Here is a 15,093-nt window from a genome sequence, read left to right as displayed (position 1 = left end):
CTTCCTACCTTTTGGATCGTGCTGTTTCCCCTCCTGGTTTCGTGCTCCCCCCACCTCTTCCTCACCAGGCAAAATCTGATTCATCCCTGAAGACCCAGCTCAAATGATGGGAGCGATTCTGGCGTCCCTCCACGGGTGTAGAAGCCCTCTCTGCCGTGCTCCTTGGGCCCTGCATCACCCCAAACACGTAGGACGTGGGATCATTCCATGGGCTTTCCCCTTTCCCATGCTAAGAATTCCTCACAGGCACGGACTGGGTATTAACTGCCCTTGAATTCTTAGCTGGGAACCTCGCACACAGTCGAGGTCCACTGAAACCTACTGAGTTGAACTAAAGCAAGTGTTAAGGAGGCAGAGTGGACGGGGCAGGGAGCATCTGACAGTTTTCGTTCTAAAGAAAATGGTGGGGGGCGCGGCGGGGAGGGTTATGTGTGCAGGGAAGCCCCCAAGCCCACTTCTGGAATCCACCTTCTGTCTAAAGACAGACTTCCGGGCACCCAGTTCACGCCCTTCTGTGCAGCCTGGAGAATCTTTGTTCTTCGCCCCTGTACAGCTCTGCCCCTGGTCTGTCTTCCTTACCTGCAGCTGCACCACTAGCCTGTCAGTGGCCCTTGGTGGGGAACCGTGACTGTTCTGTGTCTTTCAGTACCTGGCCCCAGACTGAGCATTTGGGAGACCCTCAACAATTTGCTTTCTGTGGTTTGAAGGAATCTGAGCCTCTGGGCTTCAAATGCAGCTATCGGATTTCTGATCTGACTTTCGGGACAATTTTTCATGTCGGTTGTGAGTTTGGGGGAAATTTGCCAAGAGAAGGCTTTGGAATTGTTTTCTTAAGAGGGTTTCTTAAGAATGGGATCCTTTCTCCACCTATCTCTTGGAACCAGGTGAGAGGTGGGATGTGGGCGGGGTGGGGGTAGGAGAAGGTGAGAGCGCTTCAAGGTAGTCTTGACTTGTTCACGCCGTCAAGTTCAAGGAGGAGATTTTTCATATTCCTTTATTTCCTCTGCTGTGAAGCATGTTGGAGTGTAAAAGTTGTTTCACAAGGTTATCATGGTTTTGAAGAAGGAACAGATATATGTAGAGTAACCCACGCATCTACTCACACACCTGTGTACGTAGGTGTTGGTGGCACTGGAAGAATGAATTTGTGTATGGAGGAGGGGCTTCCTGAAATCCGCGGGAGGTCAGCACATTGTGTGTGTGTGTTGGGGTGAGGGGGGGTATCGCTTAAAGGCAATTTCACTCAAATCCCTTCTAGCTTACAGCTGCAGGGAGCCATGGAGGAAAGAGACTTCATCTACATGGGGTTGATGAGATGATGGGGATGGTTTTGCTGCGAAACAAAAGTTTAGGTTTGCACGAGCCGAAATGTCCCCTGTCCCCAGAGGGACCACAGGCACCAAGCTCCCCTGAGGGCCTCCTCCGAGGGGCAGATGTTGTGAGGGGTGAAGACCGTGCAGAAGCGGGGCTTATCCAGGCCTTAGCACCGGGTTGCTTACAGCCACGATAATATATTGACTTTAAGCAGGAGCCTTGGAGAAACCAGAGGCAGCTAGGAAAGACGGGGCAGTTATATGGGAGAATGCGAGAGGGAGGCTAAGAGGAAGTGGGCCCTGTATTCTGTAAATGAGCTAAAGAGAAAGGTAAGATGGACTATAATGGGAATTTCTTGAAGTTAGGGACCTAGCTTAATCCAATTTGCTAAAAATTTCTGGAACTTTTCTCAGCCTAATGAGGCTGGGCATGTGTCCTCCTTGTTTCTAGAACATCCACCCCCTTCCCCCACCCCCCGCTGCCATACACACTAGAGAGCTGAAGAAGGGCAGCGTCTACTAGAAGAACGAAGGAGAGGGGGGAGGTGAGTGAACCCTGTGGGGCCCAGGCTCTGCTTGGAGGCCAGCCAAGCCGCTCACCTGGCCCAGGCAGAGGGGAGGGGATTTTCCAGGGGGAGGGACAGTCCATATAGGGAATAAATTACTGCGAGAGGCAGGGATAAGAGATAATCAGAGCACGGTTTAAAGAGTGGAGCCTCGGACTAGACCGGGAATGTTGGAGAGACCTGGGCGGGGCATCTTATCTACCCCCTTAGCTTCCAGACATGAGGGCTGTGGGCAGAAGGGACCCGCAAGGTCAGACAGCAAACAGGAACAAACCACATCCTCACCTGGGTTCCTGAAGGTTCCCACTTGTGCTCACTCGTGGTGGACATCAGCCCCTGGCCTCAAGGCCTCTGTCACTTTGCATCCTTTACATCCCAGAGGAGCGACCGTGCGCACGGCCCATGGCTCTTCAAGTTGGAACCTGAGGCCAGCTCCTTGACCTTGTAAAACCAGCCCAAAGAGAGGTGAGGAAGACAGGAGCCAGCTGGGAGCTGCACCAGCCACCAGGTGTCACTGATGTGCCTGCCTTAGCGTGGGGAAGTCCATCTGTGCTTGTGGAACAGGCTTCTGGGAGATTCCCGGGGTTCCGCCCTTCCCAGAATACTTTCTCATGAACTGCTTCCGGGCTTTGGACCGGATTGGGCCATCGCGCTGATTGAGAACAGATGGTGGGGTGGGGCTGGTGGCACCCGACCCTATGGACACCGAGGGGCCCAGGGCATCACAAGGGCAAGGGGGCTGCGGGACCCATCTGTACCCACAGGGGCCCCACCCCGGGGCTCGGACTCCCACCCCTCTCCCACTAGCTGATTCCAAGTTCCTGGAACTATTCTTCTCCTTGGCTCCCTGCTCTTACTCTTGAGATAGAGGCCCAGCCAGGAGGGCGTGTGCTGAGAAGGGCCCGAGCTGGTCCTGTGAAGAAACTGCCAGAGGCAGGCCCTTGTGGGAACCCTGACCCTCCACCCTCCTTCAGCCCTTCCCTTGCACTTCCTTGCTGGAGAACACGGGCTGGTAAAGAGCCAGCACAACGTCTGGTGCCAGCGAACAGGGCGGCAGAGCAGCATTTCTGGAAGGCGGGATCCATGGCTAAGGGGTCTGTCGGGGCCAGAGCTGCCCATGATGTTGGAGTCTCCAGCAGGACTTTCCAAACCTCACCTCTGGGCTGTTCTGACCACCTTCTGCTTCCTTCGGCCGGGACCAAGTTCCAGATGTTAGCCCATGGTCCCGACTTAGCCGGGAGTGTGAGGGTAGAGGAGGAGGGAGAGAAGCGGTTGTCTTTGGGCACAGCTCTGTGCTGCTGGGGCCAGAAGTGAGGATGTGCAGTGGGTGTCCTTGAGCTGGGTGAACCCAATCAAGCCCTTAGAAGTCTTGCTCTAAAAGCCTCAGGAGCAGCAGAGCACGTGGCTAGTCCCTGCCTCGGGGAGGTGGGAGAAGAAAGGCAAAGCTGGGAGTAAGAAAGGTGAGTAGAGGACGCGAACGGTGAGCACAGGCACCCGGGCCACCAGCCTTCAAGTGCAGTCAGAGGCGATCCAGGGGGCAGAGTAAGGCCTAAATGACCACGGACTGCAGCAGACGGAAGCACATCATGAGGTCCAGTGGGATAGGTGGCTTCAGATGGTTCCCGTCCAGCCGCAGGTAGCGGAGGTGTGGCACGTTCTCCAGATCCGAGGAGAAGTCATGGAAGGCAACTAGATTGTTGGGGCAAATCTGGGTCCCATTGATCTCTGTGGAGAAAGAAGGGAGAAGTCAGCCGGCACATGGGTGGGGGCCATAGGGACAGACAAGGCTGGAGACAAAAATGAGGAGGGAGAAGGGGGTGGGCCGCTGAGGATAAGAACTGGAGTGCTCTTCTCTGGAAGTTGGCCGGCCTTGAGAATGTGTGACCAAGGATGAGCCAACCCTACCCACCCCCAGGCTCACTTTACTTTAGAACCAATTAAGTCAGAACCAATCAACCATTGTTGTTGGAAATTCACTTGGTAGAGTCATGGAGGAAGTCAGCAGGGAGCTGGACTTTCAGAGATGGTTGGGACCCCAGTGGGTGGAGATGTGGGGGATGGGGTTCCACTAGAGTGACCTCCCGATTTGAAGGAAGTTGTAGAGGCAGCGAAGGTCACAGCAGAATCGGGAGTAGTAACTAGCACAGAGAGATATCCTAGGGAGATAAGCCGGACAGGTCAGCTGTGTGGTAGGCTTTCAAATGGAAAACAAGATTCCATTGTCTCCTCCACCTCTGGTGAGGTGAGGGCAGGTTTGTCATCTTCTGGATGAGTTTCTTCTTCCCCCTAAATCTTGCTTCTTTCATCATCTGTAGGGTCAGCGTTGTTGTTAGTGATGCTCTTCTTCTACTTGGTCTCCTTCTTCTTCTCTTCATCATTGGAGTAGCAAAAAATCAGTGGATTTTTTTTCGCATGACCACTGTGACTTTGGACTATGACCTACCACCCAACTCAGTTCCCAGATCTGTGAAGTGGTGAGAGTGGTACCTGCCCGTCCGTCCAGATGAGAGGATGTTGGCAAAGGTATTGTGCAGACTGTCAAGGACAGGGCAAGAGGCAGCATGAAGTCATTGCTGAGAACATGGTTATCACGCTGACCTAGGGCTGGGCTCCACCCTCTCTGTCCGTTGGTGACACTGGAGATAGGTTGGGCACAGAGGAGACAGGTGGAGGGAGTGTGATTTTTCTGACTTTGGCATCCAAGGGCTGGATGTCCCCTAGCAGCCTGCCCTTCCACACCCCAAGAGAGACTGCTGGCCATTCTGCCTGGATTTTCGGCCTATCTAGCTTTTGGGGTAATGCATTCCATCAGTTCACGACCTGCAGGATAAAATTAAACAGTTTCCCCTTTTCCTGAATTTGTTTTTTGCAAGCTTTAAAAAAAGCCCTCCCCTACTTCCCATAATTACCCCAGATGAGTGAATGAACCTATTCATTTGTTTCAAGATTCTAGAAATTCAACAATCTCCCTCTCATTCTTTGGCTTGGAAATGAAGGATTCCTGATGTTCTCTTAGGGGTGCTGCCCTTTCCCCTATCCCCTTCAACCCTACTGCTGCTACATTCCTGGTGTGGATGGAGCCTGGTTTAGTTCAAGGACCAGATAATATTCTCTCTTGCTTTTAAAGCGTTCTGTCGATACTCTGCTCAGAGCTGACATTGTTGATCGAAGAAAAGCTGGGACTTCCAGCCTCTGCCTCCGGGCTGCAATTTTTTCTCCTAGCCCAGGACCCTATACAGATTTAGCTTGGGCAAATTCTGCCTGAAATGTGCTATCTTATGTGATTAAGTAGTCCCGCCTTCCAGCTAAATTCAGAAAGCACCAGCACACTGGCTTGCTCTTCTGGCTGCCACATCTTTACCAGCTGCCTACCCCGAGTATATATCTGCCTTGCTGTGCACATCTTTTTAAGATTCTTCAAAACCTAGCCTCACGCTTCTTCTCCCAGCTGCCAGCTTGTGCAGGGGACAGGCCCAGGACATTTCAGAGAAGTGAGATTCAGAACATGTCACTGTTTTGCTTTCACGAGAATGTTCCAGACCATGTTCCATGTCTACCTTACCGGTAGATCTGGAGGGCAGAGAAGCTGGGACTAGTGAGAAAGGATGGGGAGGAAGAGCTGTTACCCTCCAAACATGGTATTCTGGGTACTTGGTCCATATTAACCTATTAAATCTTCATATCAACTTTGTGACCGAAGGTATTTTTCCCATTCTCATTTTACAGGTGAGAAAACTTCCGAGAGAGGGGAAATATCTGCTCAAGGTCACACAGACAGTAAGTAGCAAGGTCAAGATTTGAAGTCCAGTTCCACACTGGGTGCGTTTTTGCTCTACCCGCCCCCTCCCCCTCACTCTAAGCTCCTAGAAGGGATTGAGGCAATAAGCCTCCACTTCCCTGGCTGAGGCCGTGGCTGTGGCCATGGCTGTGGCTGTGGCCCCGCCCCGCCCCCACTCACTCTCTATGCTGTTGTTGTTGAGGTACAGGTGCTCCAGCTTGTTGTTGATGGCGGGCACACTGCTGATCTTATTGTGGGACAGGTGGAGCACAAGCAGGTTGGAGATGTTGAAGGAGTTCTTGGGGAGCCCCCGGTCTGACAGCCTGTTGTAGTTCAGGCGAATGAAGGCAAGGTTGGGGAAACCCTTGAAGTAGCCGTTCGGGATGGTCTCGATCCTGTTGCTGTCCAGGTAGAGCTGGTGAATGGCCGTGGGCACCTTGGGGGGCATCTTCCTCAGGATATTGTGGGCCAGGTTGAGCTGCATGAGGTTCTTGAGGCCCTGGAAGGTGTCGGGCTTGAAGACACCATCGCTTAGCTTGTTGTGCTGGAGATCCAGGAGCAGCAGGCTGTCCAGCTTGCTGAAGACGCCAGGCGGGATTCTGGAGATCTGGTTCTGGCTGAGCCTCAACTGCTCCAGGTGCCGGGGCAGGGCCGAGGGCACCTCTTCGAGCTGGTTCTTCTCCATGTAGAGGAATATCAGACTGGGCAGTTTCTCCAGAACCTTCTGGTCTATCTTGCGAATCCGGTTGTTATCCAGGTTGATCCACCTCAGGCCGGTGGCATTCTGGAAGGACTCCACGGGGAGCTCCGTTATGAAGTTGTTCTGCAGGTAGAGGTAATGGATGCGTGGGGGGATGACAGGGACCTTCCGGAGGTTGCGGCTGTCACAGTAGAGGGCGGACGGGAAATCCGGGGGGCAGTAGCATTCCCGGGGGCAGTCAGGGAAGATAGAGGGGGGTCCTGGTGGGAGAGGAGGGGGCAGGTCTGTAGGCTCCGATGGCTCATGGGGCGGAGGAAGGCTGGGTGTGGGCCTGAGTTTGGGTCTGGGCCTGGGCCTGGGTCTTGGTCGCCTTGTCAGCTGGCCTTGGGCCACTGAGGCCAAGATGAGGAGAAGTGGGAGGAGCCAGTAGAGGGATGACCTCATGGTCCAGGTGACACACCTGCAGGGAGGAGACACAGGAAGTTACTAGCCTGCTGGACCTCTGGAGTTAGAGGCCCTGTCTTGGCACAAGAGTTGGCCAGGATGGGCTCCAGGGGGGCCGTGGGAGAGACCTGTCAAAGCATCTCTTGTCGGCCTGTACCCAGCAAGTAAGAAAATAACATGGACTTGAGGGTCGGGACCCCCAGCCAAAGACCTAGCCTGCTCTGGTGAGGGTGAGCCATCCTGGCAGAAGGCACACATCAGCTGTGACTCAGGAGCTCTGGGACTTGCTGGAGAAGACCCTTAGCCTCTCAAGTGCTTGGTCTCCCCACTTACAGCGTGAGAAAATCATCCTGTTCCTAGAAGAGGGATGTTAGGAGACATGAGCCATAGGGTCCTAAGCGGTCCATCTGGAAGGGTCCTTAGAGATCCCACAATTCAGTTGTTTTCAGACTGTGCCCCCAGTTCTGTGGAGTCCCCCGAGGGAGGGAGACCGAGTGGGCGGCCCTGGGACATCCCCAGCTCGCCCCTGTGCCAACCTTAGCACTCTGTATTTTTAAATCTGCTGTGTAGAGAGGTTTGGCCAAAGCATGTATTTGAAAGAAGTGCCGTGTTGTTAAAAATGATTTGAAATCCACCCTTCAAGCCCAGATTCTGTGATTTACAGAAATGGGGGGTCCTGGAGGGAGGAAGTGGCTTGCCCAGGCGAGGAATCTATTGAACAGCAAACCCGGGACAAAAACCTGGGCAGGGGGGTCTCCTGACTTCCAGAGCAGGGCTTGCGGAGGTCCTGGAAAGAACGGAAAATGCTGTAGACACGCTCCCGTCTTGGGTCCGCCCCTGCTTGCTCCCCCCACCCACCCACTCCGGGCTCAGGGAGCGCTACTCTTTGCCAGCCAGAGGCACACCAAGAATTTCTCCCCAGATGTGGAGGCTCCTGTGAAAATAAACAGGGCAAGGATCAAAAGCTGTGGGGAAATCACTTTCATTTCTTCTGACTCGGTCTCGCCGCCCCCACATCCACTGGAGCTGCTGGTGTTGAGACTGGATATGAAGAATTTCCTGCTGGCCCCTGTGACATAGCGGAATAGGTCATCAAGGGCTATTTTGGGGCTGTGCTCCCCAGGGGCTCTGATGAGCCTTCAGAGGGGATCACGTGGGTTGTGTTGAATCAAGCTTGAAGAACAGCGAGAGGACCAGGGCTGCCCACTGACTGGCCGGTCCCCTAGCTACCTCCCCTGGCCATCCTGTCCGCTCTCCCCCACTGGGGCCTTCAGTCGTCTCTGTTCCCACACTGCTTCCCCTGGCCCACCTTGCTACCAGTCTCAGGAGGTGGTGTCTGCCCCTCCCCTTCTGGAGTCCTGGTGGGGGGGCCGGGATATAGGCTCTCTGACCTAGGGTGGGCCTCCACCTTGTGTCCCCAGCTGCATCTGGACCTTGGGATTTTGCCCCTGGGCCAGGCCTCTCACTGGATTTCCTCTGAGCCCACATGAGCTTCCAGGCCTCCCTTGGATGCTTCTTGCTGGCTTTGCTCAAAGGAAGATGCTAGAAACCGCTCACCAGCGGCATAGTCCTGGGCCAGGGGCTCAGGAGGCACTGAAGGTGAGAGAGGGCAGAGCACAACCCCAGGGGGTAGAGGGTGTCTCCCTGCCCCTTTTAACAGACACCCTTCGTGCCTACCCTGCTCGCTCTCTGTCATGCGCACACACACACAGACAGACACACCTCCCCGCACCACACACATAACCAAGTTCATGTTCACATGTTCACTGTGTGTATGTGTGTGAGTCCTTACACAGTACTCTGAGAATGGGAGGGAGGGACAGGAGAGAGGGAAGGAGCGGGGAAGAGATTGCCCTGTGGCCTCTGTTCCTTCTCCATCTCCCATTTAGGGGGTCCCTCCCCAAGCGGGCCTCTCCAAGGGGGTCCACGAGGGTCATTTCCCTGGCCTCCTGTCACGAAGAAGAACCATGCGGTTAGATCCTTGGCTTTACCTCCAGCTGAGGATCCAACAGTCCCACAGGCCTGAAAAGAACAGACAACCATTGTAAACTCAAGCTCACCACTTAGGATTGGTGAACTATGAATTAATATGTCGTAAGTCCTATAATTTTCTTGAAGATAGCACAGTCATATGCCCTTTAAAGGGGTGGTTAAAGATTAGTATGCGGAATGCAAACATTTTTAAAAAGCCCCAATGTTTATGGCCCTATTTGTTCCAGTGGGTTTTTTTTTTTTTTTATTTTCTGATTACCTGGGAGCCGGAGATAAGCCAGAGGTTTCTCGGGATGGGAAGTGCTGCTTCAGGGAGGCTCCCCAGACCTGGCTGCGGGCTTCCCCATTTCCTTTCCCTGCCTTTGTCACCAGCAACATCTACCAGGTATCAGACCTTGAGTTAAGCAAGTAAAACTTGTCCAGAGCGTCCAGCAAAGGCCCCTCTGTGGGGCTCTGGGACTGCTCATGGATGTCCCCGAGGGGCTCATGGTCAGGAGGGAGAGTGCTCCTTCCATCCACAGTGAGCATAAGTCTTCCCCATCCTGAGCTCCTGCGTCAGACCCTTTTGGAACTTCTCTTATCTTCCCCTCACTCCCAGGCCTCAACCCCCAACCCGCTGTGTGACCTTTCTACATTCCAAACCTCTGAGGCTGGCCAAGCTCCTCTCAGAGCCAGGAGGAGGGTTCGGAGGAAAAGTTCTCTGTGCCAGTCCCATGGAGAAACACTGCCTCTGCTCAGCTCCCCTTCTAAGCCCCAGGGCTCAACCACTCTCTACTGTGTGTGTGTGTGTGTGTGTGTGTGTGTGTGTGTGTCTGTGTGTGTCTCTGTGTGTGTGTGTGTGTGTCTCCATGCTTCTTTCTTGAGAAAACAGAGTTCATTTCTAAGGCTTTTTACAATGGGCAACGCCTCTTCCTGCTGTAGCCCGAGTGTCCAGAGGCGGAGGTCCTGACCGCAGCCCTTGCTCCCCGGGGTCCTCAGCGAGGTTCCAAGTCCCCGAAAGCAGAATCTGTGTGACAGGGTAGAGGCCCCTGGACTCCGAAGCCCGAAGTCATACTTCTTCTTCTGCCTTCCAGAGCCTTCCGTCCAATCATAAACACCCTTGGGGTGGGTCAGGAGTGGGCACGATTTCTAAATTCCGTGCTCTCTTGTAGGCACACCTCCCCAGCCCCAACTTTCTCGCCAGGTGGTGCTCCCCGCTCCGTGGTTGGGCTCCCATGCCCCAGCGCCCGCAGTTCCGTGCCCCAGCACTGGCTCAAGAGAGCTGCTGCTTCACGGGGGCAAAGCCCAAGCTAACACCCACTCTCTCGCTTGGTAACATTCCCTGCGAGAGTTCTCAGCTGGAATTTCAGTTCCAAGTACTGGAGATCTGGGCTTGCATCCTGGCTCTGACCCTCCTCCCCTGTCTCATCATTTGTGCGAGGACAAAATGAGATCACTCGCATATGCTGTAAAGCAGAAAATCTCCACCAGGGGCAGGGGGTTCCTCTCTTCACCTATTTATTTATAAAAGAGCCGGTTCTTGAGCGAGACTGACTTTTAAAGTGAACTGGCCCTCATCCCTGCCTGGCTCATGAGTTCATTCATTTGAGGCTCGGACGCCCAGGACTAGCGCAACACTGAGGCTCCGGGCAGGGCTGGGCTGAAATTCACGTGGGTTTGTCACATCAGTACGGGCAAATTTAAGGGTGATTGGTTTTACTTGGAGAGTCTGGGATTGGGGCTGGGCTGGGAGGAAGGTTGCGTGTGTCTCCCCAGTGGGTTGAAGGAGGATTACTCCACACTCCAGTTGACCCTTCAACGACACGGGTCTGAACATCGTGGGTCCACTCACACGCAGATTTTTTAGTACTTGCATGTACAGTCCTATAAACGTGTTTTCTCTTCCTTATGACTTTTCACATCACATTTCTTTTCTCTAGCTTACCTCATTTTAAGAATGCAGTGTTAGCATACGAAATATGTGTTAATCCACTGTTAACCTTCTCGTCACTGGTAGGCTATCAGTTTGGGGGGGAATCAACAGTTACATGCAGATTTTCGACTGTGTTGTGCGGTTTGGCACCCCAACCCCTGTGCTTTTCCAAGGGTCAGCTATACTCACTGGCAGTCTTATTCTTGCCAGATTTCCTGCTTAGTTGGTCATCCCTAAGCCTCCATGTCTCAGCCAGTCACCCCTCTGTGGAGAAGGGGGCTGTCCCTGGCCCCAGAGCCACAGTCATGGACACTGGGGTGACCCTCTTTCTTTGTCCCTTCTGTTCTACACCCAGACTTCTGAAAGCTGTCCGGCTCCCTTTATCTCTTCCAGAAGCCCAGAAGGAGGCTGGAAGCCAGGAGAATCAGGTGGTCATTTGCTAGCAGAGGAGTTGAGACAAGCCGCCTTCCCCTCCAGGCTGCCTGAGCCCCTCCAAGTAGGGCTCATGTGGTCCTCAGGGAACGAGCGGTCTGATATGGAGGCGATGATGACTTCAACACTACTGATGCAGCCGTCCCTTTCCTGGGGGGTGAGTCAGTGTAAGGGTGAGCTGACTGGGACAGTGGGGATACCAGACCTGGGGGAAGGGTTCTTGGCCTGTCTTCCGCTACCTAATTACGTGACCCTGTCTTCAGCCTCAGTTTCCTTACCTGTAAAATGGGGATAACACATTTTCCTATCCCTATATTCCTCACCCAGTTGTTGTCAGAATCAAGTGTGATAAGCGACTTTAAAATGAACCACAGATCAAGAAATACTAAAAATAAATATAACACTATTATGCAGAGACCATCTGTCTCCTCAGCGTCTACCACAAGGCAAAGTGTAAACAGAATGAAGGTTTTTTGGCCTGAGGCCACTAGTCCAGAAGAGCACGTCTTCCCTTCTGAGGGACGAGGAACGGAGCAGGGGGAGAGAGGGCTGTCCTCTGACAGCCTGGTGCCTCACTGTACCCTTCGTCCTGCCTCTATCCCCAGCATCCCCCATCCCTGAAGAAAGCCTTGAAGAATCTGTCTGATGCCTTGAGCACTCATAGAGCTGGGTCCCAACCCCGCAAGTCTCCTGTTGCTGGATCCGCTGGCGCAAACCTCCCTCTGCTGAGCTCCATTGTCCCGTCTGTAAAGTGGGCGTATTAACAGCTTCCTGTCAGATTGTTCTGAGGATTAAATGAGCAAATGTGTTTAAAGTGAGTGCTCAGTGAACATTAAGCTGCTGTGGGCGTATTTTCAAAGTAACTGTGTCTCTTTTCCTCTGGCTTAGCGAGAGGGCAGCCCTGCCCTCCACCCAAAGGCAGAGACGGGTGGGTGCTAGCTCCTGGATCTCCCCCAGCTCTTCCACACAGAGCAGTGTCCTCCCTTTGGGGCCTGTGATGCCACACATGGGTCTTAGAACCAACTATCTGGAGAGGCCACAGAGGCCCCCAGTCGCCTGGGGTGGAGGGAGGCTCACTTTGTCTTTTCAATTCACTAACCCCACCTGAAGCCTTTCTGTGGCAGTTGTGGGGATGCTGGCCAGGGAAGGCTCAGTCCCACCTCCTTAGCTGGCTCTGGGGCCCCCTGTGATCTCTGACTTCCCCTCCCAACCTTCTGCACCTGGCTTTTTTGCCCCTTCCAGCCTTGATAGTCTTCCCTCACCTGCCCAGGAAATGGGGATGCCCACCGGGGAGGGGGAGGAGGAGTGCAGAGCCTGTCCTGGCTCTGAGCACATCAGGAGAGACAGCTGTGGGGCAGGGGGAGAGGAGATCTAGGAGGGATGGGGAAAAGGCCCAGTCCAGTGCCCAGGGCAGGTGCATTAGCAAGTGAGAGGAAACAAGCTCTTTGGAGCTATCTTGGGGGAACTTTCTGGGATGTTCCGTAGGATGTGGTTGCCGGTGCTTTCAGGGAAGGAGGGGAGAGCCCACAGCAGATCGCCCCTATTCCTCCAGGAGCTTGTTCCCATGCCCCAGAAGACGGTGGCCCATGTGGAACACTCTGGAGGTCCTCTACCAGACGGCTCTTGTCCAGGACACCACAAAGCTCTTCTGCCCAGCTAACACTGCCCTGAGTCCTGGGCCCCTGACTCAGGTTCTCAAACCCTGACTGACCGTCAGGAACCCCTCAAGCATTAAACAGGAGATTCCTGGGCTCCATCTGAAAGGTCTGGAGTGACGGGTCCAGACATCTATATTTTTAGTAAGCTCTCGGGCCCCCCACCTTGCCCCAAGTGATTTTGAAGATCGAACATATTTGGCGACCCTGATCTGCCCATCGACCTGCCCCGGGACACACTCTCGCTGCTATGGCAGACTTGAATAAGTTGCGGGGAGGGAGGGGCTACCTGGAAAGGAGCCCCATTCAATGACCCACTTTAGCTTTCCCCTCCCTGACTAAGGAATTACTGTCTTCTTGCCCTCTGCCACAGGCTCCTTGCCTGATGATTTTGAAATAGCTTTAAAGCGAAGCCTTTTCTGGCTGCCTGCAGAAAAAAAAACCAAACGAGCTACCCCCAGAGCTGGGAATTCGGACCTCCAAGTCTTGGAAGCTGGGTTGCTTTCTTCCCTTTCTTTCCAAAAGCCAAGTGGTTTGGACCAGAGAGGGGAAGGCAGAGCTACTGGGAAGACTGTGCGGGTTGGAAAGGCACTTTTTCTCCCTCCTACCCAATTAAGTTCTAAAGATTGAAAAACCCCCTTCCAGTTCCTGCTCTGGTTCACCTCCTCCCTCTCGGCCTCAGCTTAGGACACAGGATTTTCTTTTGGCTCTGCCATCTCAGTGGGAAAGCGCACTTTCTCTTTGCTCTTCCAGCTGGGGAAGCATGTGAGAGTGTGAAAGACAAGATGGAGTGTGTGTGTGTGTGTGTGTGTGTCTACAGGCAGCTGGTCTCCGTGCTCCGGCTCAGCATGTGGGATGCCGAGTGTGGAGGTGAACGGACAGGACATCTTTCTACTGCGTGTGTGTGTGTACGTATGTGTGCGTGTGCAGTGAAAACGCAGCCTCCATGTGACGTGTGTGCGCCCTGGTTGGCAGTGTGTGACGATACACGAAAGGTGCGAAGAAATGGGTTCTAGAGTCAGGTTTCCATAGAAACACCTGCTGTGTAGGAATACTGTGCTCCGCTTAGCTCCCTGTGCTGCGGCAAACCTCTGAACCAAGAACGTTGAACTTGTGCATGGAGCAAATACATGGGCAGAGTGAGGGAGAGAAGGCAGAGGAGGAGGGCTCAGAAGAAATGTGGAAGCCTTATTGGAGCTCATCTGAAAGGCGTCTTTCCTACATCAAGAGGAGACGAGGTGGTGGGAGGAGGGAAGGAAGGAAGGAAGGGAGGTAGAGAGATCAGCAGAGACCGGATCAGCAAGGTCAGTGGGACAGATAGATCGATAGGAGGAAACCTGCTGGAGGAAGGGGTCTTCCCCCCATCTCCCCACTGGGCTTACCTGCACGCACCTGCCTCTCCTCTCAGTTGTGGGCTTAGTCCCCCGGCAGGGCTCCCCCTCTTCCTCCCCAACCCTTTCGGTGGAGCTGTGGCAGCAGAGAGCCAGCCAGAAGTTCTGATCTCCCAGTGGTGCCTGCGTGCTTGTGTTTGCCTGACTTTTCTTCTACCAGATCCTAGTGGGGTGGGGAGGTTAGGTTAGGGGGAGGGACAGGCAGATTGTAGGGAGGGAGGAGAAGGAGGAGGGAAGGGAGGAGGGGGGGGAGGGAGGGAGGCAGGGAGCTTGGGAAAGGAGGAATGACAACAATAAAGTCTTTATTTGGCAGCCAAAACTCCCAGAGACTCCATCCACACACCATGCCCACTAACGGACTCGTTTTTAATAACATTTCCTTCTGCCGCTGTTGCTTCTGGGGGGAGATGGTTGGACCCATGTTTGGAAAACAAGCCAAATTAACAGAGGAAGAAGGCATGAAAAGCAAGCTCTGTACAGGCCAGAGCTGCGTAACTGGGTCCGGCCCCAGCCTGTGCCATTCCTCCTCCTCACCATTGCCGGGCTTCTGATGCCTATCACCTCCCTGGTGCTACATTCCCAAACCAGGGAGGCGTGTGAGTTATTTCCTCTGAACAGTGACCACCCAGCCCTTCTTACCTCCTCTGGGAGGGTTCCAAGGGGGTGGGGTCTTGCTGGACAGTGAACTGCCAGGCAGATGGCATTGATTTGGCTTCCGGAGGGATGCTCTGAGGACCAGAGAGGGACGAGTCTGGCCTGGGGGTCACACAGCACAGGCAGACAGAATGAAGATATGATGTAAGACCTGAAGTCTCTATCCCTAGCTCACGTGAACAATATCAGTGTCATCTTTCAATTTCTCCATAATCTCACGCTCAGGGGAGATCCAGGGCTGTATGGTCCTCACACA

The 15,093-nt window shown here is 53.9% G+C and overlaps 1 protein-coding gene across 2 annotated transcripts; it reads right to left on the bottom strand.

Annotated features, from left to right (window-relative positions):
• Window positions 1-978: 978 nt before the first annotated feature.
• On the bottom strand, window positions 979-14,352 carry PRELP (proline and arginine rich end leucine rich repeat protein). 2 transcript variants are annotated; one of them, XM_059413148.1, is made up of 3 exons: window positions 14,185-14,352; window positions 5,838-6,817; window positions 979-3,604 (listed from the first exon to the last, which is right to left on the bottom strand). In XM_059413148.1, the coding sequence occupies exons 2-3, from the start codon at window positions 6,799-6,801 to the stop codon at window positions 3,429-3,431; spliced, it is 1,140 nt and encodes a 379-aa protein (XP_059269131.1). In that variant the 5' UTR covers window positions 6,802-6,817; window positions 14,185-14,352; the 3' UTR covers window positions 979-3,428. The 2 variants fall into 2 exon arrangements, with proteins under 2 accessions (XP_059269131.1, XP_059269130.1); XM_059413147.1 differs by having other exon boundaries at window positions 14,175-14,351.
• Window positions 14,353-15,093: the final 741 nt, after the last annotated feature.

The sequence above is a fragment of the Mustela nigripes genome, chromosome 10 (genome assembly GCF_022355385.1).
Source record: "Mustela nigripes isolate SB6536 chromosome 10, MUSNIG.SB6536, whole genome shotgun sequence".
Lineage (NCBI taxonomy): Eukaryota > Metazoa > Chordata > Mammalia > Carnivora > Mustelidae > Mustela > Mustela nigripes.
This window is presented reverse-complemented; position numbering and strand designations above follow the sequence as displayed.

Coding starts and splice junctions, on each gene's coding strand:
- PRELP (XM_059413148.1), bottom strand. CDS start 6,801: ATGAGGTCATCCCTCTACTGGCTCCTCCCACTTCTCCTCATCTTGGCC. Junction 3,605..5,837: donor CAACAACAACAGCATAGAGA/GTGAGTGGGGGC, acceptor CTTTCTCCACAG/AGATCAATGGGACCCAGATT.